The 26,943-nt window shown below is 33.6% G+C and overlaps 1 protein-coding gene across 1 annotated transcript in view; it reads left to right on the top strand.

Annotated features, from left to right (window-relative positions):
• Nucleotides 1–26,943, top strand: part of LOC126889845 (E3 ubiquitin-protein ligase Ubr3) — a 171,462-nt gene that overhangs the window by 90,074 nt on the left and 54,445 nt on the right. Inside the window, exons 9-17 of the mRNA XM_050658529.1 lie at nt 1,666–1,847; nt 3,998–4,137; nt 5,254–5,563; nt 9,074–9,317; nt 12,428–12,593; nt 18,714–18,838; nt 20,286–20,454; nt 21,600–21,802; nt 26,496–26,729. Of these exons, the coding sequence (XP_050514486.1) occupies nt 1,666–1,847; nt 3,998–4,137; nt 5,254–5,563; nt 9,074–9,317; nt 12,428–12,593; nt 18,714–18,838; nt 20,286–20,454; nt 21,600–21,802; nt 26,496–26,729 (1,773 nt within the window). The remainder of the gene's footprint in view (nt 1–1,665; nt 1,848–3,997; nt 4,138–5,253; nt 5,564–9,073; nt 9,318–12,427; nt 12,594–18,713; nt 18,839–20,285; nt 20,455–21,599; nt 21,803–26,495; nt 26,730–26,943) is intronic.

Genomic DNA, 26,943 nt, shown 5'->3' with positions numbered 1-26,943 from the left:
TATTAAAAATCATTTGAACGTAAGTAGAGTTTTAGATGTCAAACTACTACAATTCTACAGGGTCTGAATATTGCTACGAAATTAATAAAAAAACGTAATTATCTTTTAAAATACCTTGTATAACATTACAAAACCTCATATTTTAAGAAAGAAGACATCAAAGAGAATCCAAAAATGTAAAAATATACAGGGTGTCCATTTAAAAAAACGAAGTTATAAGCAACTTCCGGTATAATCGGAAGTAGCAAATAGATGAAAATATTTTCATTAAATAGATGGCTCTTCAAAACCCCTTAATTCAAATTTTCATAAGATATAGATAGAGGGATAAGATAAGCTGTCATGGAAACTAAAAACAGACATTAGTACGTACAGGGTTATTCACTATATTTTGACCCCCCTGTAAACTGTGTTATTTACAGAATTAGAAAAAAATGTAAAATACAAAAGTTATTCAATTTTTAAATTATGATTTTTTGACATATATATCGTACTAGTGACGTCATCCATTTGGGCGTGATGACGTATTGAATATTTTTTTAATGGGAATAGGGGTCGAGTGCTAACTCATTTGAAAGGTTATTCAATTCCCTATTCAGTAATATAAACATTAACATGATTAAGTATACAGGGTGTAAAAAATTTTTTTTAATTAAATTAATTGACACAAAAAGACGAATGTATGTAATTTTTTAATTCAAAATACATTCTACTACTGGCAGAAAAGGGAAATACATGTTTATTGAACAAATAAACATTACTTTTCACTTAAATTTAATGTTTATTTGTGCAATAAACTTTTATTTCTGTTTTCTAATAGCAGTAAAATGTATTTTAAATTAAATAAATTACATACATTCTTCTTTTTGTGTCAATTAATTTAATTCAAAAAAATTTTTTTTGGACACCCTGTATATTTATTCATGTTAATGTTTATATTACTGAATAGGGAATTAAATAACCTTTCAAATGAGTTAGCACGCGACCCCTATTCCCATTTAAAAAATAGTCGATTACGTCATCACGCCCAAATGGATGACGTCACTAGTACGATATAATATATTTCAAAAATCATAATTTAAAAATCGAATCACTTTTGTATTTTTTACATTTTTTTCTAATTCTGTAAATAAAGCAGTTTACAGGGGGGTCAAAATATGGTGAATAACCCTGTACACACAGTTCGTTCAACCCCCACAAAAAGATCAAAGAAGGCCGGGCTACTTAACAGACGTTCAAGGAAATTCAATAGTTGATATTGAAAAAATAAAAACAAAATGGAGGAACTATGTGACAACATTTGAAGACAATCGGAGTGTCTCTATCACACAAAATAATGACGATAACGAACCACTTATTAAGGAGGGAAAAACCACAGGGCTAGACGATTTGTAGGCATAATTTTTGAAAGTTATGGACAAAAACTCAGCAAACAGACTTAAGATGGTATTCAAGAATATACACCATCTCATGAAAACTTTTTTAAAAATTATACATAAAAGAATACATACATAGAAAGTCTGAAAAAAAAATGGCAAACATACAGTTCAGTTTCAGGGATGCATTGGGTACTCGAGAGGTACTTTTTGCAATACAAGTTCTCTTTCAACGATGTAAATAATGAAACAGTATCATATTTTAATTAATACGTTTATTTGATTGTAGGTAGCGTTTTATGAAATTTTAAATGGTTTATGGTTGAGGAACGGGCTTCAAATTAAAGGCCAAGCAATGACGTATATCCAGTGTAATTTTTGTAACTCCATGGTTGATGCTGATCTCTACTTACTCCAGATTTGTTGTACTAGGTTGCCCTCGGAAAAGTTTTTGAACATTGTTATAGAAAAGTAAGTACATATTTTATAAACTTTAATAAATTTCGTACGATATTTTGCTTCTCATTTGATTTACTAGATTATTAAATGATTGACATGGTACCTACCATCTGGTACAATTTAAGTAGTAAGTCTTCTTTCCGTACCGTGTCGTAAGCGCATGTCAGATCAATGAAAACTGCTGCTGTTTTGATTTTCTTTTGGAAGCCATTTATAATAAATATTGTTAGAGAAAGAACTATATCACTGCAGTTCCTTCCTGATATAAATCCAGCTTGGTCTATGGGAATCTTTCCGCTGAAGTGTCTTTGTCTGGTTTGCAGGTTGCGATGACTTTGCTTTGTTTGAATAATGAATAGTTTAGGAAGCTTTGGCGTCGTCATTATCTGGTTGCAGCAATCTAGGTGCCACTTTTGAGTTTTTGGAAATAGTGCGTGTTATGAACTCGGGATATATTTTCTTAACTCGTGCACCTTTGCCACATTTAATTATCTAATACATTGAAAATTCCTCGTTTTCTCGTTTCTCTCTATTTGCCTCATGATTGGCAGGCTTTGCTGACATATAGCTGTTTTTTTGTGCTGACATCATACTTTTCTTTTATTAACTTTTTCTATGGCTGGTTTGGAAAGCCGGGCAATGCGTTTCGCTATATCTTGTGGATTTGGTGATGAAGAGTTAGTTGTCGGATGTTAGGGACTATTTCCAGTTGTAAAGTTAAAGTTTTCGTGAGTTTCCCTCCACCTGGTGATTCTTGCAGAATTCAGAGCCGCTATAAGTTGTTCACCTACGTCTGGGTCTCTGGTTTACTCGTACTCGTATTGATCACACAGGTCCTTACAATCTTCGGTCCAGCATGGAATCTGTTTTTTACCACAGCTGATTATAAGTTTGGCAAATATTTCGTAGCTCAATGTGTCTGCTATCGTTCTCCAATTGGGCTTGATTCGAAAGCCCAATTGGAGAAAGGTCCATATAGGTAGAGGAATTGAGATTATAATGAAAATAGTAATTCCCATAGTTATTATTACTGGACTACTGCTGCGATTTTGGAAAATTATCAAGAACTAATCTGGTGGCATGATAGAACGTCTTTGGTGGAAAAAAGGTAGGCTTCTGTTTTGCATCGTGTAAAAGTCTGACGATGCTTGAGCTCGGCTCATTCAATTAGTTGTTCGCCTTGGAGGTTGCCTAGGTTACAGCCCCATGCAGTGTGATGACTATTGAAGTCTCCTGTGTATATTGACGGATACGGGAATGAAAAAAAGCACTTCTGGTGGCCATATTAAGTTTAGTTGTTTCTATATATTAACTATTGTGATTCTGTCTACATATTACGGTTGCCAGTATGAAGAGTTCTTTAGATGAGTAAGAGTGTATGGTAAAAAATTTCAAATTTATGCTAAACTTTATTCTGTTGTAAACTCTCTTATCTAATCAAAAAAAAACTTTAATTCTACTATCTCCTTTTGTGAACCAAAATTATCTCCTTTTGTGAACCAAGAGTTCTTTAGATGAGTAAGAGTGTATGGTGCTAATATTTTTATGTCTGTTCTACTCTAGGTGGCAATCCCGTATTATGGTGATTAATTGAGGCTACTAATCTGTGTCCTGGAAATTGACTTCGGTTTTTCAGTTGGATGTCGTCAGCAGTGTGTGTTTCCTGAAATGTAGCTATGTTAATGTTGTTTTCTGCAAGACGCTGCTGATGTATTCACTTTTACTTCAGCTAATTGCATTCAGTATTTATTTGACTTTTTTTATTAATGCATGGGTGCTTGCAATGTGTTTGCAAGAAGATCTGGTACATAATCTGAAGTTTCGATGTTGCTCCTCATTTAGTTTACCCAGTGCACCACGAGGAAGCGACTCACAGCTTTACACCTTTGGTTTGTATGTTATAATAGCAGGATAGAAATGGATGTATTCATTATTAGCCGTGTTTTACACAAACGTAGTCACCAGTCTTTTTCAGCTGGTGGCGCAGATAACTTATTAAAGATATTATTTATACGTAGAATGTAGGCGCAATGATTTTGATTTTTTACTGATTATTCTTTGAGTGCTTCTTGTGCGTGCAGCTATGTTCTGGCACAAATATAAATTAATTTAATATAAGTTGTACGAATATATTTTTTGTTTACTACACTCTTCTATTCTAGATTTCATATTAAAGAATGGATGAGTCTAGCTCCCTTTCAAGGAACTCAGAGCGCTTATATAGAAGGAGAGCATGACACACCAATGTTGGAAAGTTTCCTTACATTTTTAGCGACGCTTATAAGCGTCCGAACAAATTTAGGTAACTACATCGTTATTAGGGTGTTACGAATAAACCAAATTTTGAAAATGTTGATCTCCCCGGCAGTTTTCTGGTGATGGGTAGTTTATAAACCCTCAATTTCAAATTTCAGCCCAAAATGTAAACACTAAGCCTTATCCCAAGCCAAGAAAAAAACGTTTTTTGGGGTTTTCAAAGATTTTTAATTAATTTTAATCTATAACTTTTTGTAAGAAAACAAACAAGTAAACTCAGTTTTAAATTTTATTTTACATAGATATATAAAATCATAGGCCGTGATAACAAGTGTAATAAGGGTATTATAATAATTAATATTACCTATTTTTCACGTCTTTCTCAAGATATCTTGAGTACATTAAAATTATTCTCGTTAAAAAACCAACACATTTTTCTAACTAGTACATCTGAATATAAAGGAATATACAAAGCTGTTACAAATAATGAATTTAAATGGAGAATAATAACTACATCATTAAAAGTTTGTTTAAACGGTAATCAAAGTTGCCTTTCTGAAATCGGTAAAACACTTTCTGTGAGTTTTAACTAAATAGATACTTACAACACACTCTGTTTGCTTTTTTTCATCTTTTGTGAGCAGCTTTTCTAATTATACATCTGAAATAGGTGTTACAGTTGTTACAGATCTATTTAAATGGAAAATAGTAACTACATGAGTGAAACTTTGTTTAAAGATTAATCAAAGTTGCATTTCTGAAATCGGTAAAACAATTTCTGTGGTTTTCAACTACTTGTAGCACACTTTTCATCCAAAAATCCAAAAAAAACATTTTTTTCGGGACAAGTGTTAGGGTTAACATTTTGGGTTGAACTTTGAAATTGGAGGTTTAGAGTTTATAGGCTACCCATCACCAGAAAATAGCCGTGGAGATAAAAAAGAAGACAAAAATAATTAAAAATCTTCGAAAAAATGAAAAAAAAAATTTTTTTTGGGGGGCTTAGGACAAGGTTTAGGGTTAACATTTTGTCCTGAAATTTGAAATTGAGGGTTTATCATCATCAGAAAACAGCCAGGGAGATCTTTTAAACTTTGTTTTTTTCGGAACACCCTAATCGTTTAACTTCTTGCATTACTTTTACCTTAATATTATCTTTTAGGTTTATCAGATACATCACTCAACCGACTAGAAATGGTAACATTGCTATGTATGGGTGACAAAACTCACTCCCAACTAATGGAATTAATGCCTGAAAGATGCGGAATGTCGGAATCGAGAGATTTCGAATCGTTGCTAGCTGAAGTGGCGTTTTATCGAGCACCTGCTCTAGAAGCGAGTGGTAATATGCAACAAGGAATGTACGTCCCCAAGCCGGAAATCTGGGAGAAGCAGTACGATCCTATTCACGTGCTTCTTAGGGCTGTACATAGAAGAGATTTCCAAACATCCATGGATCGATATACAGAGTTGTAAGTGTTGGTTTATCTAATTTTTAATGTTGTGTGAATACAGTACCTCCATAAAATATGGAAACATGAAGATATCTATGACACCCCGCATGTTGTAGTAACAAAATGGTTGTTATGTATAAAGTCCGGATTATAAGCATGACAGAAAGGTCAAAATAAGCAAAAAATGTCACAAAAATAAGCAAAGTTTTTATGAAATAAGCAAGGTTCAAGAAAAAAAACGTGTAAGTAAACATGGATATAATGATATAAATATGAATAAAGGACATTAACACTAAATTACATTTATTTTTAATAATAATAATATACGTTTATTCAAATTAATAGTTAGTACAATAATTTACAATTTCGGTTTACTTACACTAAAATAAACGTAAAAAAAGTCTTAAAAGCATAAACATGCTTGTTGACTTAATCTGTCTAATATTGACAAGTTTATGTTTATTTTTTTTTTTTTAGAAATCATTATTTTATTTTACAGTTTCTAATCTAATTTCTATGTTTTTTTTATTTAGTATAATTTAAATTTATTAAATTGTTACACAACTCCCTGTTTTCTTTTACCCAAGCAGTAACTAATTTTTTATACAAACAAAAATTTTTGATATTTTTCAAATTTATGGGCAATTGATTGTATATTCTTGGAGCAAAATATTTAATTGACTGTTGTGTGATTGTTTTTAAAGTGTGAAGACATTCGACATTCAATTTTCTTCTTGTTTCATAATTTGACACTTTTACTTTAAGAGGAATTTTATCTTTATAAAATTTTTAAGTAACTCTAAGCAGTACAATTGCCGAACATCAAGAACCTGAGTTTTATGAAAAAGTTGGTCTGAGGGATATGTTTTTCGTTTTCCATATATTAGTTTAAGAATTATTAACGATAAATAAAAAATTACCAAAGTGTTAAGGTATAATATAATAAAAAAGAATCGAAAAATAATTAACAAATTAATATTTTTTTGTCATGGCCATTAGCATAAAAACAATTAACAATAATATGTTTTTCAAAATTTTCTTGTAAAAAGCTATGTCTTCTATTTGTATACAATATATATTTATACGTAGAAAAAGTTCTTTCAACATCTGCAGATGTGATTGGTGCGTATTTAAATTTACACAAGTGTACCGGTACTATTTTACAACAATATAATAAATTTGGGCTGTCTGCAGACAAATATTAGTTTATTACATGACAGGTATAACGATGGGTTTCCCCGTTTTTCTCCTAAAGTTAAAGGGATTAAAATTCTTATGGTTTATTGAATTATTAGAGTTTTGTAGCTCTGTATACTTTATAGAATTTTGCTTATGACAGGAAGTAACGTGAAATTTTACTATAGTTTATCATACGAAGTAAAATAAACAAAGATAAGCAACATATCTTCAAAAGAAGCATTTTTTACTAAAAATCCTAATTATAAGCAAAAAAAGCGAATTGCAACTAATTTTATTTACTACATACAATTGTTTACCTTTTAATAACATAACCTAAATCTTACTTTTTCTTCTTATAATTTTTTTGGCTATGGTCTTGACAATTATCCAGCAACCAGGACTAATATAATTGGCCAATATAATTAAAAGTGCTAAAAATGTTGCTGAGAAACCAGGTGTCGTTTTTCCGAACTTGCACGGTCCCAATATTAGATGGACGAGTGTTTCATTATCATCATCAATGGTGCTACAGCCCTATAAAAGAGCCTCGACCTACCCAACTCTATTACGCCAGTAAGTTCTACTTATTGCCAATTGTTGTCAATTTGCTGTGCCTATTTTTCTACCATCCTCATCTACACCATCCCTCCATCTGAGTTTGGGCCTACCAATATTTCTACTTCCCACATAAGGATTCTTCTATGAGGGTTGTTCTTCTGTGACCTTTCTAGATATCCTGCCCATCTTTCTATTTTTATAAGAGATACTACGTCTTTACCACCAAATATATGTTTATATCTGTGGTATACCTCGTAGTTATACCTCCTCCTCCAAATACCATTTTCACAGATGCCACCTAATATGCCTCTCAGGATCCTTCGTTCAAATATAAGCAGAAGGTTTTCATCTGCCTTGGAGATGGTCCATGTCTCTGATCCATATCTCAACACTGGTTGTATAAGGGTTTTGTATATGGTTATTTTTGTTTGTTTTTTTGCTTAAGTTTCTGGTTCTCATATGTCTACTCAGTATAAAATAGCATTTGTTTGTTAGGATTATCCTTCGCTTGCTTTCTTCCGTCATGACGTTCTCCTTGGTGATCAGAGAGCTTAAGTATGTGAATTTGTCCACCACTTCAAAGGTAGAGTTATCAACCGTGAATTGATGACCGATATTTCTGGCTCTATTGTTGGGTGTTGTTGCCATCATCTTAGTTTTCTCCTCATTTACTTGCAGGCCCATATTTTTTTGAGGAATTTGAGAAGGTGGTATACACTTCTTCTAGTTTGCGTGTTGTGCGGGCAACTAGGTCCACATCATCTGCATATGCCAAAATTTGGGATGATTTATTAAAAATATTTCCTCTGTTGTCTATTCGAGACTCACTGATCGCCTTTTCCAGAGCTATGTTGAAAAGGAGACACGCCAGCGCATCTCCCTGTCGCAACCCAACATGCGTTTCAAACGCCTGTAATTGTCCGCTCTGTATTTCGACTTTGCAAACAACTTTACGCATTGTAGCAATCTTATCAATTTATCGGGTATGTGAAATTCATCCATGGCTTCATACAATTTATTTCTTAGGACATTATTATAGGCTGATTTAAAATCTACGAAAAGATGGTATGTGTCGATATTGAATTCATTGGTTTTTTCCAGAATTTGCCTTAGCACAAAGATCTGGTCTGTTGTTGATCGACCAGGCTTAAAACCACTTTGATATCCGCCAAGAAGCTCCTCTGAATATGCACTTAGGTGACCACGTAAGATACTCCAAAATATTTTGAATGTTGTATTAAGGAGGGTTATTCCCCATAGTTTCTACATTCCAATGGATTACCCTTTTTGTATAGCGGGAAAACGATTCCAATACACCACGCTTCCGGGATTTGTTCCACATTCCAGGTTCTTAGTATATACAAATAATCCCAAAAAGGTAGGATGGCGAATGGACATTGACTCCGAAGCCAATAATGCTCAAACACACACACACACACAGGTTCTTAGTATTATTTTATATATTTGATTAGTTAGAGTAACACCTCCACATTTAATTAGTTCCGCTGGTATACCATCACTTAAAGCGATTTTAAATAAAATTGCTTTTCCTAATTTTGTATATTAGTGGTCAATATTGGCCACTAGCAAATTATATGTTGTATCAGCAATGAAAAACTATAACAATAGATAGTAAAATATACGGCCAGTAACCAACATTTTGTTACTGTATTATACGGGGTGTCACAAATATCTTTGTTTCCATACTTACGCGCACTGTATAACAAGAGTATTTGACATATTAATGAAAATTTGTAATTGGTGCCATATTTATCAACACATTTATTTTAGTGCTAGACATGCTAATAAGCTAAAACCAGGTTGCAGTCTCTGGCCACCGTTTAGGACTCCAACAGAAGTAGCGGAAGCCTACGATGACCCCCGCCAGATTTTAAAATCGAGAGTATTCCATGCAGCAGCTTTAATAATTCTATTCAAAGCCGTTAGAGGGCATGTTTCGGAACATGTGATGGCTTTAGTTGTGTTCCTATTAGAACAAGCAGTATTGATAGCAGCACAAGAAGACAATAAAGAGGTAATATACAGACTGATTAGATTTAAATTAGATATACACCCTTTAAATGACAACACTGCAGGCGAGACGTAAACATTAGCAAGTGTAGTAGAGTTATATTATTTGCCGACGGCAGAGTATCAATTTCACAAGCAAACTAGAGATGGCTATTTCGTTTAATTATATTATTATAACCAGATTTAGCCATACGGCTCACACTCCCTCTAAGGGGAAAATTGACTCATCCCAGATGCCTACGGTATCAAAAGGATTGAGCTCTGGTGGGACTCTTTCCGTGTTATCGAGCCCTAGGTGACTTGGTATGCAGATGTATCTCCCAGAAATTTTCCGTTGCAAGTAGTACAGCTTTCTGCATGGTCTTGTAAAGATGTTCATTTAGACCCAGCCTTTTTATGCTTTCGAGGAGGTTCTTCGGAATGACTCCAGTAGTAGACATAACAATAGGTATCGTCTAGGTACTTTGCATTCTCCATTGTCTTCGCATTTGAATTTCCAGATCTGTGTACTTGGCGATCTTTTCAGTAAATTTACTACGTAGATTATTGTTGTTAGATTAGTGTTGTTTGTCTTGTTAATTTATTAACTAGTACGAGATCTGGTCTATTATGTGCCACTGTTTTATCTGTGAGCACAGTGCGGTCCCAGTATAGCTTGTAGTTGCCATCCTGAAGTATACTCTCAGGGACGTACTGATAATATGGAAGATGGTCCGTTTGGAGAAGTCCCAACTTGATAGCTATCTCTTGATGAAGGATCTTTCCCACTGCGTCATGCCGTTCCTTGTATTCAGTTGCAGCAAATGCCTGGCAGCCCCCTGTAAGATGTTGGATGGTTTCTTGGGCTTGATATCCATATCAGCATCTGTCGTTTTGAACCTGAGGGTCTTTGACGATATATTTCAGGTAATTTCTGGTTGGTATAACCTGATCCTGAATGGCCAGTAATGAACCCTCCGTTTCAGGGAACATCTTTCCTGATGTCAACCAATAGTTCGACGCTGTATTGTCGACATAGTCTTGGAGGGATGGGTCTTATTGGGATGTCACCCGTGCAGAGGTTTACCCATCCAGGTGCACATTTTTTCGTCTTTAGTGAGGTGATTTATGCGCATTTCTGGTTCCCTCAGTTTGATCGGTGTTATGATAGCGCGATGTAGAGTAGATGTCTCAGCTTGCATCTGAAAATAAGTTCTTAAATTAGCAATTTGTTTATCTAATTGCTCACCTATATCCATAAGTCCTCTTTCTCTTAGATTCCGTGGTAATGTCGTTCTTTCTACTGCACTTTTAGGATGGTGTTTTTGTGCCTTTGTAAGGTGTGTTCTTACTTTTCGCTGAAGATTCTCTATGTCCGCTTTTGTCTACTTCACAATGCCAAACGAAAAGCTAAGCGCGGAACATGCGTAGGTGTTTAGTGCCTTAAACAAATTTCTACTGTTAAGGTGTGAACGAAGCAGCTGTTTTACCCTTCGTATAAACTCCGCAGTTATCTCAGTTTTCATTTGCTTATGGTCAATTTTCCGCTCTTGCTTTACTCCAAGATATTTATACATATCGTTTTTACCCATGGCCTCGATGTTCTGGCCATTTTGCATATCGAATTCTCCGGGCTGTACTTTTCCTCTGACTATATTTAAAACACGGCACTTGTCTATATATAACCATTATATTATATTATTATTATTTATATTCTTTGACAATACTTACTTGCATAATCGCTTAAATTATTCATTAGTTTAATTAATAGGATTACTTTTTTCACTACGTATTCAGTGGTTACAATAGTTACAATAGAGAAGTATAAAATATACTTATTTTTCTTATATTAGGCCTCTTGACCTGTCCTTAACCGATTTTGAGCTTGTATTTGTAGCTGTGATGTTGACTGCCAGCTGCCTCGCCACCTTTTAAAGGGCATTCCTATTGGTCTCTTGTCACATCGTCATATTCTCGTCACATGTTGATTTCACTTTCGTCTCCTCTGTCTTACTTCGTCTTGTATGTTACAGAGATCTCTTATTCTGTCGTTCGATATTCTGTCTATCAGCCTTTTCCCAGTTGTTGACTTCAACGTTCTCATTATGATGTTCTCAGTATCCTCTTGATTTCTGCTGTGTCACATGATCGGTCTTACACATGATTTGTATATGCGTACTTTGCCTTCCAGCCTCATATTTTTATTTCTCCAGATGACATCTCTCAGACATCCTGACACGTAATTGGCTTTATTTGCTTGCTTTCGGACGCTCTCTTTAACGTCCCCATAACTATATATTTCGACTCCCAGATATTCGATTCTCGAGACTTGTTCAAGTAGTTCGTTGTTAATTATTATTTTGCATCTTCTGGATTCCCTTGACGCTACCCGGGATTTGATCTTAACTGTTGATATTTTCATGCTGTAGTTCTTCGCCACTGTATTGAAAGTCTGTGCCATTCGCTGTAGATTATCCTCGTTATCGGATATTAAGATTGCGTCGTCAGCATAACAGAGGATTTTTATTTGTTTTTCTGCCATCTTATATCCTTTTCCTGTATGTTTAATGTCCTTATGATTTTGTCCCTTACTAAATTAAAAAGCAATGGACTCAAGCTGTCCTTTTGTCTGTCGAGTTGATTTCTACTTTCGATGTTAGTTCATTCTCGACTTAAACTATACAATAAAAGACTATACAATAAAAACTAATAATCGAGAAAAGAGAAAAACTGATAAAATGATTTTAATAAACTACTCTTACTCTTGGAACAAGTAGATACATTTTGAACATTTTTAACAAATTAAAATACAATTTTAGTATAAAGTAATGTGCCAATTTTATCGCTTTCGGTCTCTTATGTCTAATCAAAAATTAAACGGCCTGTATGTAGAACTTTTGAAAGTACGATTTTTTAAATGCCTTCCGGTATTAATTGAAACCTATTTCTGAACAACAATGCTAATATATATTTTTTAATTTAGTGCACTAAAAAAATACAGATAATCTAAATTACAGGAAATCTAGACGTCAAAATAAACTTATTTTAGAGTAAAATCGTTGCTTTTTTCCAACTTTTCAAAACATACGCCTTATAAGTATAAACACACTACAAAATCACTTCTCTTATTTTTAGGATTCAAAAATGTGCTCGACAGCACCTCCTCAATCTCAAGTCAGTGATATGGATTTAGCTAGTTGGTTCACGGCAGATTCCGTATTTGATAATCTCAAAACTGTGATAGGACAAGTAATTGTACATCCAGAACCAGATTTTTCGCTTATAACGTATAGCTCAGATAGTAAGTATTTTTTAATACTTTATTTTTTATTTTTTTGTCGGTCACGAGGGCTCAGTTGGCAGAGGCGCAGTCGATAAACAAGTTTAATGGATTTGCGATCGACCGTTCGAGCCTCAGTCAGGTCATTAAATTAAGGTGATACAGTAGCGATCAACAGGTGGCAACAAACGCGGTCCAATATTGCGACAGTTCTACGAACTTTCAAAAGTGAGGCAACAGTGCGTCGGTAATTTGCCACACTGACAGTGACGTTTATACTATCAAAAACCAAGGTTCATAAATAGACAGGTTGCATGGTAACTTTCCACCAATCAGCGTCGAGAATCTAATGGCGGGAGTGACGTCACCCAGAATGCTGCATACAAATTCATTCCCTTCACTCATTGAAATGAACTCGGAAAGTAGGAATGTATTGAAAATGTGTATATTTAAAAAAAATACGTTTGGATTTTTAATGACTATTTATTTCATATATTCTTTAAAAAATGTGGTAGATACCTGTAGAGTTACAAAAATCATAGAATATAATTGCAATTAAATATATGTAGTAGAATAGCATTACTACTTAATTAAAGCAGAAGGAGATTCTTTCTTGTGTATATATGGGACTAAATCATTCAAATATCCTAGGTATATTAATAATGGGTTGAATACAATTTACTTTTTTAAATGATTTTGAGTAGGTATATAATAATTTTGAATTGGGAATAATGCATGTAGTACAGTATTATAAATTCCTCCTAACATGTAAACCATGGTGAAAAAGAGATTCAACTAAAGATTTATGTATCAAAATTAGTAGTTTTTCCCTTAAGTTTAACATAAGAGCATCTGATTACGTTAGGTACTGGATTGTAATATCTAAAACTATTAAAACATTATGATTCCATTCAATAGGTACCTGTGAAGTTTTACATTAACAGTAAATTATAAAAAAATACAATTTCAGTGCAATAAAGGGAATTTTCCCCATTTTATATATTCATTTAGTTTATAATTGTTTATTCAAACGATCTTCAGATGGCTGCAATATTGGTTATAATTTTATATGAAACAATTACATATAATAGATCTATTATCTATAGACTTAATTAGATATATTGTTCAATAAGTCTAAGCAGATTGCAACCTACACAGATGATGTAAACTTGATGTGAAGAACCGCAAGAGACATTACAGAACTGTAATGTCTCTATACAAGAATGTTCTTTACTATACAATACAGCAGAAAGAAAATCCAGTAAGTAGGTACTTAATACAACCACATTAAAATGTATCTTAACACTTGTAAAAGAGTTTTGGGTTTAAGTTATTATACTAAAAACACTTAATGATATCTATAGATACATTATATCTCAAGATATAAACACAAATTAAAACACTAACGATATTTAATAACAAAATATAGCCTCCAAACCACGTATCCTATTATGTTTACAAACAATTCGTAAAATTGATCGTCTGGGTGACGTCACGATGACAATATTTCATTTGTCAATGTCAAAGTTACCATACAACCTATGGTATAGGGACCTTGATCAAAAACAATAATTTTTATACATATAGGCGCGAAATGTTGCCAAGTCAGTGACGTTCGATTTCTTGTTATAAAAAAATCGATTTTTAGTAGTTCCAAGATTACACAAAATCTAGGCATGTTTTAGAAAAGTTTATTTGAAGAAAGTTTATTTTTTTGTCTTTCTTAATGGCGGTACAGGCTCCTTTTTTCAATATTTTATTTAGTTGTAGAGTAATTTCCACATATTCTTTTTCTCATGATCATCTTTCAGTGCGTCACAGTTTTTCGATTTCTTTCTAACGTATTAAATTGTATATGACAGAAAAAAAGGCACGTCGTTGATTACTTTGGTAATTATTCTAGTTCGGTAATTTTTATAGTTGTCGACAGATGGCGCCATAATAAAAAAAATATTTTTTTAAAATTAGATAATAATATTACAAATATAATCTGTATAATTTATAAGACTATACAAATCAAAGAAAATACCATTTTATAAATGCAAGAAACACATTGATTTGTTTTTATTCAAAATTGAAAATAAAATGTGACAACTGTCAGATTTAACTAAAATATCATGTTAGAATAAATGTCATAAATGTGTATTATCACGGACTTACCTTTTTTTCTATAATTTGTGACGCACTGAAAAATGATCATGAAACGGACAATACCAACATATTTCTGAAATTCGGCTCTGTACCGCCATTCTTTATTATATTACGAATATGTGTGCCAAATATCTCGACAAAATATTCAAAATTAGAGCCGCAATTTTGAAACGCGTTTGTTGCTACCTGTTGATCGCTACTGTTTCCTCTTAATAAAAGGCCAACGTCGCGCGTCGGTAGTATAAAATTCAATAGAATCTATCACTTGGTCTGGAATAAACTGGTGTCTGTGGAGGAGCGGTACGGCAAGCTTAAGGGCTTGCGGTTTGGTGATACTCCTCCATAGATCCCTACCGGAGGGGCGGTGACGCCTAATAACGGTGTATATATATTTTTTATTTTTAACACACTTATGAAATCTTTAATTGCGATTTTCTTAAAACTCTCAATTTTGACTTATTTCTTTATGGAACAGAGGTACACTTGGGTCCAGGGTTCTTTACCCGTGCGTCATCATTTAAAGCATACGAAATAAGTCGGAAATTTACTAAACGCAACAGCAAGTGACAGTAAGTAGCTACTGCTCCGATTACGGGCTAAAATTTGACGTTATCAAATAAATAAAATGCCAAACGTAAGTTTTGCTTTAAAATTTTGGTGCAGAATTACAGCTACATTTGAAGTAGCTTAATAATTTTTTTTTAATATTATTAGTGATTAATAAATAAACAATTTATAAAAAAATTCAATAACATATTTTCTTTTTGTCATTTCATTCACTTTGGCGGAAACTTAACACAACCTTATATTGTTATTCCTTATGTCACTTTTCCTTAACAAAATAAAATACACTTGCTTACCATAAAATTTCAAGTTCCAATATAAAATTAGTAAAAAAACTGTTTGTGTAATATAAAAAACTTCAAAATGCAAAAATTCGACAAAAAACAGCAAAAAATTCAACAGACTGACAGCTACAAAAGTAAACAAACCAGAAACGTCAGAAATTGTAGTTAAAATCTGAAAACATTCCTAAGCGTCTTTTTTTGTACCTATCTCTTTTCAATAAACTGAGACTAGAGCGTTCATAAAATAACATGTGTTTTTACTTAATAACAGGCGGTAGATAATAAAATAACCAACAGAAAATAAAATGTCAACCGTAACACTGATTTGTCTTTAGTTTCATGCGCGGAAGAGAATGATTATTTAGATGGGAAATAGCCACAATTAAATTGAAAAAACTAATTTTATTTAATGTTTCGACGATTTTTTCGATTGGGTGTCGAAACGTTAAATAAAATTAGTTTTTTTTTTCGATTTAATTCTGGCGTATTTCCCATCAAAATAGTTAATTATAAAAATGCCACAAGGAAATAGCTTCAGAACAACATGAAGAGAATGATGCTAGATAAAAAGTATTTGTTTTATCTCGCCAGGTATTAATGACGCACGGGTAAAGAATCCTGGACTCAAGTGTATCGTAATGATCTCACTAATAATATAAGGTGTTGGTAGTAATCATGAAAAACGTGCGAAATTATGAGTCAGTTCCGTTGTATTTGCAAAATAATCTTATTTTGAACACCTAATTTTTGATGACGACAAAATAGTGATTGCACAAGACGAAGATAACCTCAGTTTTATGATGAGGAAACTGGAACGGGAATATACAAAGAATGGGATGGAAATAAACCTAAAGAAAACTGAATACCTAATAACAGGGACCACAGTACTGCCGTGCTTAGCCAAAACGCGGTATCTGCAGAGACATGACATTCGAGTAAAATCGATTTTAGTTTAAGAATTCCTATAAATTTACACACAGGATACGGCATAAGATGCGGTGTGTTTAATGTGCTTTGGCTTAACTTACGTCATTTTTAATAAGCAAATAAGATAGATATGCACATTTGGGTTAGAAAGAAGTAAAAATTTCATTCTTTCAGATTATTGCAAATACGGCGTTTTTGCTAAGCACGGCAGAGTAATAAAACAGCTGGAAATAGACGAAGGTAAACAAATCAGAGGAACAGATAAGTACCAGTATTTAGGTTGTATAATATCAAACAAAGGAACAACTGAGGAAGATATAAAAAATAGACTAGGACAAACAAGAGACTGCATACGAAAATTGAACTCGGTACTGTGGGATAAGAACATCAGCATAAAAACAAAAAGAAGAATATACAATACCATGACAAGAAGTATCCTCACTTATGGGTGTGAAAATTGGACAATAAGAAAACCAAAAACAAAATAAGTGCAACAGAGATGGAATTCCTAAGGAGAAGCTGCAGAGTAACAAGAAGATATAGAATAAATAACGTGGAGATTAAGACAAGAATGGGAGTGAACTCAGACATCATAGACTACGGGCCAGTTGTTCGAAAGTCAATCAAAAATGATCATTATCAAATATTTAATTACAATTATATTTGATTAAGCGTACTTCTGACATGTCACATTTTGAGGTTATGTTGACATTGTTGACTGATTTATTTTATTATTTTAGTTTTAATCTAAAATAAACCATAATTAAACTCTTTGTGATGTTAATTTCTGGTTTTTACTTACAAATCAATAATAATAATAAGCAATTTTTAATAATTTAACAGCTGCGGCTATATTTTATTTACTGCATTACCTACAATCAATGAATGATTAGTGTATTTTTGATGTCTCGATTTGATTTCCATCAAGAAAATTGATTACAATAAACTGATTGATTTTAATCAACTTCTTGATTAGCATTCGAACAACCGGCCCTAAATCGAACAGAGGAGATTAACCTGGTACGGACATGTCAAAAGAGCAAACCAAAATCGTTGGATAAATAAAATAACAGAGCGGAGCTCGATAGGAAGAAGGAAGAGAGTCAGACCCCGAAGATCCTTCAGAGATGAAGTGGATGAAGCAATGGAGAGAAGAAATCTACAGGAAGAGGACTGGCAAGACAGAGAGATCTGGAGACAACACTTGAGTGATGGAATACAGTGAAAACTGTGGAAATCCTTTGTATTTATAAAAATATATGAACGCCAAATAAACAATGTTTTTTAATGTAGGGGAGACCGGGGCAAAACGAGGCTCGGGGCAGAAGGGAAATGCATCGGTGTGCATAACTTATAGTCGTCATAATATCGGCAATAGCGCCATTCGAACGAACGTGGGTTGACTCACTTCAGTCATTAGAAAGAAACTTTTAATCACGTAGTTTGCTTCTTTACAGACATAAAATCCGTTAAAAATTGTGGTGATATTTATAGAAGTGCTATAAGATGAATAATCAAGTTTTATCACGTTTTTCCTTCAAAACTGCGAACCGTTTTAGAGCTTTTACGTTAGAAATTAAAAATTTTATTTGAAATGATGTCTGTTGGGGCAAAGCGGTCGGGGCAACATGTGATGATATCTCGCTCTCATAAATTGCCACTATTTTACAGCATTAAAACTTTGTAAGAAGAATCTGACTAAAACTGAAAGTAATAAAAAAAAATCAAAGAAAACTAAAGAAGAGAACGAGATAGACACTGACTCATCAGAAGATGATGAAGATTGTGGTTGCATCTACTGTGGATACTTATATTTGCAGTCAACTGAAGGATGGGTAGTGTGAAGTGTCTGCCATGGATGGGTTCATAATTTCTGCGCATATGTTGAGGATGAAGACGAAGGTGCTCATATTTGTGAACTCTGCCAGCTTGACTAAAATACATTCCCATTTTGCCCCGTAGCATTTCCCATTTTGCCCCGTAACCGGGACAAAACGAGAATTTCACACTGATAAATTAAGTTCTTTATAACCAAATAACTAAGCAATTTGGATTATAAATAAAGTCATTTCTATGAAGCTTAATATCAAGTGATCCTGTCTGACTTTGTTATTTTCTAATACACAGTTTAGTTTTATTTCTTAAGTATCCCGTTTTGCCCCGGTCTACCCTATATAATATTCTTTTGCTACATATTAAATGTATTGCGTTTTAGGTGATCTGGACTGGGATAGTACAGAAATAGATGCTGCAGATAGTGACACAATGTTAATGCTTGATCAAGCACATTCAAATAATAATTGGGATGGCGAGGGACAAGAACAATCCGAAAGTCGTGAGGTAAGCTAACGATGTTTATTATATTATACATATTAGAGTATCAGAAAAGGGGACTAAACATCTTTTTCATCATCTTCTTTTAAAGTGCCTATCCGTTCCGGGTGTTGGCGATCATCATGGCTATGTTTACTTTGTTTACTGCAGCGCGGAACAGTTCAGTGGTAGTCGTTTTATACCACACTCGTAAATTTTGAAGCCAGGAAATGCGTGTTCGTCCCGGTCCTTTTGTACCATTAACCTGCCTTTCTAGAATCAGGTGGAGAAGACCGTAACGTTCTTGATTTCTCATTACATGTCCAAGATATTCTAATTTTTTTTTTAGTTTTGATGGTCATGAGAATTTTACACTCATCCCCCATTATACGCAGGACTTCCACATTAGTAATTAGGTCAACCCAGGATATACTTAAGATGCGCCTGTAACACTATACTTCGAAAGCTTCGAGTCGATTCATAGATGCAACATTTAGTGTCCACGCTTCCATTCCGTAGAGCAGAACTGTGAATATGTATCATTTCAACAGACGGTATTTTGTTTTTAATGATATGTCTTTAATGATGTTTTTAATGATATTTACTGTTGAAAATGGGTCTCATTCTAACGAATGCTGCATTTGCTTTTATTAGTAGCTGTTTAATTTCTGTTGAGTGGTCCCATTGGCTGTTTAAATGGCTTACTATATCCTTCATTTTTTCAATTATTAAAAAAAATGTACTTGAATCGGTACATGGTGTTGATAAATGTTTCTGGTAAATCGGTTTCAAGTAGAAATGTTAACTATTACTATATTAAATTTACAATGCATATACATCCCCATGAAAATCCCAAATCATCCAAAGTTTATACATTGTAAATTATTATTCGGGAGTGCTCCTAGTAGCATGTAACGTGACTTGGTTTGTTTATTTCTACTGCATCTTGATTGTAAATTTAGTATAATCATGTTTATCCCAGCTGTTATTCACAGTGTAACTACAACTGGCACGTTGCATAATACTTAATTAGTCTTCAAAATTCTTCACAAATCTATATTTATTTACTTGAAATTAATCCTGTATATATGTTTTTACAGAATACTAAAAATAGTTTTGTGGTAAAATGGTTCAAGTGCACTTAAACCCGTTTACTACCAATGCAAACTGCAATTGTTTTCATTAAATTAAATGTAATGGCGATTGTAGAGCTAAATATGTTTGAATCCTTTTACCACTAAGTTATAATACCATTTAAGTATGCTAATCTGTACTTCGAGCATATTTTTAGAAAAGTGTACTTAAACCCTTTTACTTCTAACCCCCTCAATTGTAAAGTTATATTCCTTCAGATTTAATCTGAATATGATATGACCTGCTTTCGCGACATTCTCATCAGCTTTCCTTCACCTTTTAACACCCTAACACATGACTGTAGTTTACTTTCCGACTTTTACGAGCATATTATTTTTAGGTTATGGTATTTAGGCCTCAGGCAATGGAAACTATTTCACCCGTCGTTGAAACACCACCAACGACACCTAGACTTTTTGCATTGCCTTCAACTACGCCTATGCCTATGGAAGTAGATCGCATAATGAGTTTGGCGGTGCGGGAAACGACCCCTTCAGTAACGGATGTCGGTAAGTGTGTTTTATTCACATTCTTTGGTAGATGTAATGGATTTTGACAAGAGCTATCACCTTGTAGATAACACGTAAACTTGTGTACTGTATCGGCATGACTCACAGTTCTTGTCAAAATCCGTTACCTCTAAAAACATTCCATCGAAGATACATTGCATTTCGTCGTATGGATAGATGGTAAATATTATTTTACGAGAAGAAGAAAATCTGAAAATTCCACGAGTCCCTAAATAATTTAAATTCACGTTTATAGTAATAAATTTGTGTAATGTACCCTGTAGGTACTCTGCCGTTTACAATGAAATGACTTTTTATTGTATCATCATAAGTGGCTCGACAACCCGTTGTGGAACTTGGCCTCCTCGCAAAGAAGTCGCTACTCCTGTCTATTCCTGGCAACTTCCCTCCATTTTCTGACCCCTAGAATCTTTAGGTCTTCTTCCAAATCATCAACTCATCTTCTTCGTGATCGTCGTCTACTTCTTGTGCCCTCTGGTTTTGAAAAAGTTAATTTCTTAGTGTGTTCGTGATCCGGCATTCTAGCAATGTGTCCAGCCCATCTATCGCAATGTAGCAAAAAATTTATTCAATCAGTGATACATAAAAAAAATACAATTAAAAATGCGTTTACACAACTTTGGGAACTAATAGGTTAAATAAATATATTCAGGTTAATAACTCAATTTGTGATCAGTTTTATCCAACAACGGTCTATTTTGTACCAGCGCAATTAAAAATTCACCATCGATATTTTCTGCCATTATGTACGTGCGACTGGATACACTGGTACTACACGACTAACTGTCGTTAAGTGTGCAAGCATTGAGTCATTGCCGTGGTTCACTGATAGCACGGCACGACACGACCGTTGTCTATTGCAGTGGCATTGGACGACAATCGAGCAGCAACGGCACGACAGTTAGTCGTGGTCGTCCTTTGTGAAAGACTCCGTATATTGCTGTATTGGACTAATGGAATGTACGACAAACTGTGGTTACGACCGTAACGACCAAAGTCGTATGGCGTGAAAGGAGCGTTAGCCTGGGAAGTGGGGACCGTCTATTACTCGACGGCGGGCAGTGTTGCCATGTATAGGGAGTATGCCTAATTTAAAACTAAACATGCTGTATTTTTGATTTCAGGAACTCCGAGTCCCACAGAAACGCCCGCTTTACCACCACCGGATACGAGACCGGTTTTACTCGCCGGCAACGAAGTTGGCAGAACTGTCAGAAAAACTACCAAAACTCCCGGCGCCTCTGGTTCCAGTAGTAGAACTGGTACAGAATTGGTTCCTACGACTTCCCAAGGACACAGGAAGTCGCGATCGAATACACCTCTAAGGGTAAGTTTTTTCTCCGTGTATAAAAAATGTTTTTCGTAAATGACAAGATATTCTGTACCGTAAGCGCCACGCTAGTAGACACACGGGTACCTATGTAATTTCTAGGCTTATGGGCTAATCCGGCCCGTTGTCTCATGTGACTTTCATGTCTGTTACGTCACATGGCCGTCATGTCATGAATGCCATGTATTTTATAACTTTTACAACTTTAAGATGCTACAGTAGCGCGTCATCAAAACGGAAAACGTGTTCCAAGATTGTGGCTTTAATTTTGAACATGTTGTCAAGATATTTCGCAGACATATTCGTAATATAGTAAAGAATGGCGGTACTGAGCCGTATTTGAGAAATATGTTAGTATAGTCTTTTTACTACAAAAGCAAGATTACGTAGTTCAAAATTTCTGACGTCAGAGCACTGCCAAATCATTAGAATGTGACTTTTCATCATGGCCACGTTAATGTCATTACTTGTCAGATATTTTCTTTGTTTTTGTTTACTGTACAAATAATACCTCTAATTCTTTATTCTATGATTAATTATTTATATGGGAAATAAGCCACAATTAAAATGAAAAAAATAATTTTATTAACGTTTCGACTCCCAAATCGGGTGCCGTTGTCAAAATACAAAATAATACTAAAATAAACAAAAGTGTTGTTGCTAAGCAAAAAAATTCTTCTAATAATTTATTTAATCTCACTCATTTATATTGGCAATTCAGACATATATTATACATTTTAAAGTAGAAGACTTTAAAATGATATTGCCAATATTTATGAGTTGCGTTCCTGGGACGACTTACTGAAAACGGTACGATAACGGACGACAACGGCACCCGATTTGGGAGTCGAAACGTTAATAAAATTATTTTTTTCATTTTAATTGTGGCTTATTTCCCATATAAATAATTAATCATAAAAATGCCACAAGGAAATAGCTTCTTTATTCTAATTAATGATGTCAATCGGTTTTCATTTCTTGCCGAAATATATTAATAATGTTAATAATACGCCGAAATATTTGTAATGTTATTTAACGTAAATAAACATTAACTTTAAAATTGACATTTCTCTAGCACAGCTATACGACACCCACACGGAACTGACCAATCTTGCAAAAGTGTCAACATGGTATTATAATAAGAAAAACGTAATCGCGATTACATTGAGAATTTTAGAACTATATTAATTAAATAACCAAAAACATTTTTTATTATTAATAATATAAATTTAATGAAACAATCCTTTAAGTTAAATACTCCAGAAAATAATAATTTTATTTAAATATATTAGACAATCGTACGCTACTGATATGACAGTTCTGTGTTGCTACATTTTTACTTCATTTAGTACACAATTTAATTCAAAATATAGCTTTAAAACACTGTACTGTTTTTATAAATACCTTTATATAGCTTAATTTAAAAACTTTTGTAATTATTGTTGTTTTGTTGTGTACCTATAGATACTATTATGTTTGTGTTTGTATTGAGAAACATATGCCAAATCAAAATGTTTTTTAATAGATTATTTTGAACAAGAACGAAATAATGGGATTCCCTTTTACCATTAACTGCAGAGAAGTAAGTTAAAGATTATAAAGTTAGCTTTCTTAGATTAGGTTTATTAGAAATAAGATTATTATTAGATTTAAAGATCAGAAAGTTTTCTTATGAATTTTAGCGTTTGCAGTATTTAGTTTTAAAAATATTAAATAATCTATTTTAATGATTATACCTACACTATGATAATATTGTTGCTAATTAATATATTTCGGCAAGTAATGAAAACCAACTGACATTATTAATTAGAATAAATAATTATAGATATTATTTTTATAGTAAACAAAAAAAAAATATCTGACAAGTAATGACATAAACGTGGCCATGATGAAAAGTCACATTCTAATGTTTTCACAGTGCTTTTATATCAGAAATTTTGACCTACGTAATCTTGCTTTTGTAGTAAAAAGGCTATATGTGGACATTACTCTATAATTAAATACAATATTAAATAAAAAACGAGCCTGTACCGCCATTAAGAAGAACAAAAAAATACACTTTCTTCAAATAAATTTTTTTATCCCATGCCTAGATTTTGTGTCACATTGGAACTACTACAATTTTTTATTTCTAACAAGAAATCGAACATATTATAACTAATAGTATGATACAATTGATCCAAAAGATGGCATAACCCAGACATCCAAAGTGAAAGTTATCCTCCAACACCAAATTGTTCTATATGGTCCACATAATGTTCACACATTGTGAAATGGTGTGACAAGTCACACCATTTTGAGCGTCGGGTTTGGAGGGAGAGGGGGGAGAAATCGGTAAATTCGTAGTTTTTTACGTTTGTCGTCAATATTTCTAAAACTATGCGGTTTAGCATAAACAACCTTCTATACAACTACATTAAATTTGAAATAAAAAAAGGCCCTATGCATGACCCTTCTAAAATGAACGGTTCCAAAGTTACGGAGGTAGTATAGTATAATTGGTCCAAAAAAAGGCCTAACCCAGACATAAAAAGTAAAAGTTTTCCTCTAATACCAAATTGTTCTATATGGTCCACATATTCTTCAGTAAAAAGTTACACCATTTTGAGCATCAGGTTTGGGGGGCAGATGGGGAGAAGTCGGTAAATTAGTAGTTTTTTTACGTTATTCATCAATATTTCTAAAACTATGTTTTAGCGTAAACAATGTTCTATACAAAAATGTTCTACATAAAATTTAAAACAAAAAAGGTCCGATACATAATTGTTATATAATCAACGATTCCAGAGTTACGGAGGGTGAAAAATAGAGGTTTTCGATACTTTTTATATATTTTTTGGCAATTTATGATAATTTTGGGTGGTGAGGTTGACGTTTCTTCAAGGCTTATCACTAACATACCATCGGCCACTGAAATAGCAAATTTTATTTACAAAACAAAATCCTGTTAAACCAAATTTCTTTCATCAGTAATAATATTACCTATAAATTGCCCAATAAATATAAAAGCATCGAAAACCTCCACTTTTCACCCTCCGTAACTCTGGAACCGTTGATTTTGTAGCAATTATGTATAGGACCTTTTAAATTTTATGTAGAACATTTTTGTAAAGAACATTGTTTACGCTAAAACATAGTTTTAGAAATATTGACGAAAAGCGTAAAAAAACTACTAATTTACTAACTTCTCCCCCCTCTCCCCCCCCCCCCCAAACCGGACGCTCAAAATGGTGTAACTTTTTACTGAACAATATGTGGACCATGTAGAACAATTTGCTGTTGGAGGAAAACTTTTACTTTGGATGTTTGGGTTAGGCCTTTTTTTGGACCAATTATACTATACTACCTCCGTAACTTTGGAAGCGTTCATTTTAGAAGGATGATGCATAGGGCCTTTTTTATTTCAAATTTAATGTAGAACATTTTTGTATAGAAGGTTGTTCATGATAAACCGCATAGTTTTAGAAATATTGACGAAAAACGTAAAAAACTACGAATTTACCGATTTCTCAACGAGGGCCCTGGAAATAATTCATAGTTCCTATCGTATTCGATTATAAATGGGAGTATCATATACAGTTCTATGTACATTCGCAAATTTAATTTACCATGACCCCTTAAAATCCTCCATAATTTTCCGCCCCCAAAAAATCCCACTACAATTTCTGCTTAGAAAAATTTCATAGACCCTTTCAAATTACCCCAAAATTGTGGGAAAATACACCAATCTGGCAACCCTGTTTCTATATACCGTTTAAAACACCACCGAACCTAAACAGCTGTTTGTTGTTCGGTCATCGGCGGTGGCCGACGACGGGTTTTACTTTTACGGTCATCTACCCGTCTTGTAGCATGTTTCGAACTATCTCTCGCTCTCACTCCAACTTGTACTATTTCTACATAAGATTATCTTTGTTACTTTAAGCTTTGTTCCCCAAATGTTATTTCTAATATAACGTTGAGGAAATAACTATCTCATAACGGTGACGCATACATCACACCGAGTTTTACCAAAATAGTTATGGGATCGTTATTCCTGAGAGTTATCTTAACTTTAACTCAAACGTTAAAGATAACTTCGGTCATCCATCACACGGCTGACTATCTCCCGAAGTTATATTGATGACGCGCTACTGTTGCTTCTTAACACATGACATTAATAACAATGGCAGCTATAAACTTCAAATACAAGTGATCTATAAAGTGTCAACTCTTTATATAGGTCTTTTCATTCACAGTCATTTGTTTCGAGCTTCTGTCATGTGTTACATAATATTAATATATCTACGTCATACGTTATTGGTATAATATACCAATGATACAAACCAAAGACGTATGACGTAGATATATTAATATTATGTGACACATGACAGAAGCTCGAAACAAATGACAATCGATGAAAAGCCCTATTATACATTTTCTGATATTCTAGACGTCACTAGACATTTCTAATTTCAATGACATCTTCAATATTCTCCAACTTAACACTTCTTCTTTTACGTCAAGCGACTTTTTCTATGAGAATCAATATGTTTACTTCTCGGCATGAAAGTAAACAATGTAACAACTGAAGGGTCCAGGACTGTATTAGCTCAATCTGCCCGTGTGTCTACTAACGTGGCGGTTATTGTATAATTATATATACTCTACATTATTCTTTAACGGAACTAACCAGCGCATGTTTTTTTAGGTAACAAGTAATTTCCCACCTGTAGTTAAAGTTAACGAAAGTTTAATATCTTTGTTGTTGAGGTTACATTCTCAACTTAGCGGTGTACCTGATAGTTATAACCCGGATGACGAAGAAGGTTCTTCGTCTTCAGTTGACTCGGCAGACATTTCTGTCGGTGATGGAATATTCTACATTGCAAGGCTGTTAAAGAAAATCTCATCGTTAGATGAAAACTGTAAAAATTATATTCAGGTACTGTGAAACGTTTTAATATTTATTACTTTGGTTCAACAATATAGTACAATATTTCGTGGTTTTTGCTCAGAATTTTTAAGAACCGCTTCTATTGACATTAAATGCGCATAACAATTTTTGTCTTAAAGGGTAGTTTTTATGTATATGATAAAGAGTTCTTTCATCATCATCATTCTCTTTGCCTTATCCCTATGCAGAATTAGCTTCCCTA

The sequence above is a fragment of the Diabrotica virgifera genome, chromosome 8 (genome assembly GCF_917563875.1).
Source record: "Diabrotica virgifera virgifera chromosome 8, PGI_DIABVI_V3a".
NCBI lineage: Eukaryota > Metazoa > Arthropoda > Insecta > Coleoptera > Chrysomelidae > Diabrotica > Diabrotica virgifera.
This window is presented reverse-complemented; position numbering and strand designations above follow the sequence as displayed.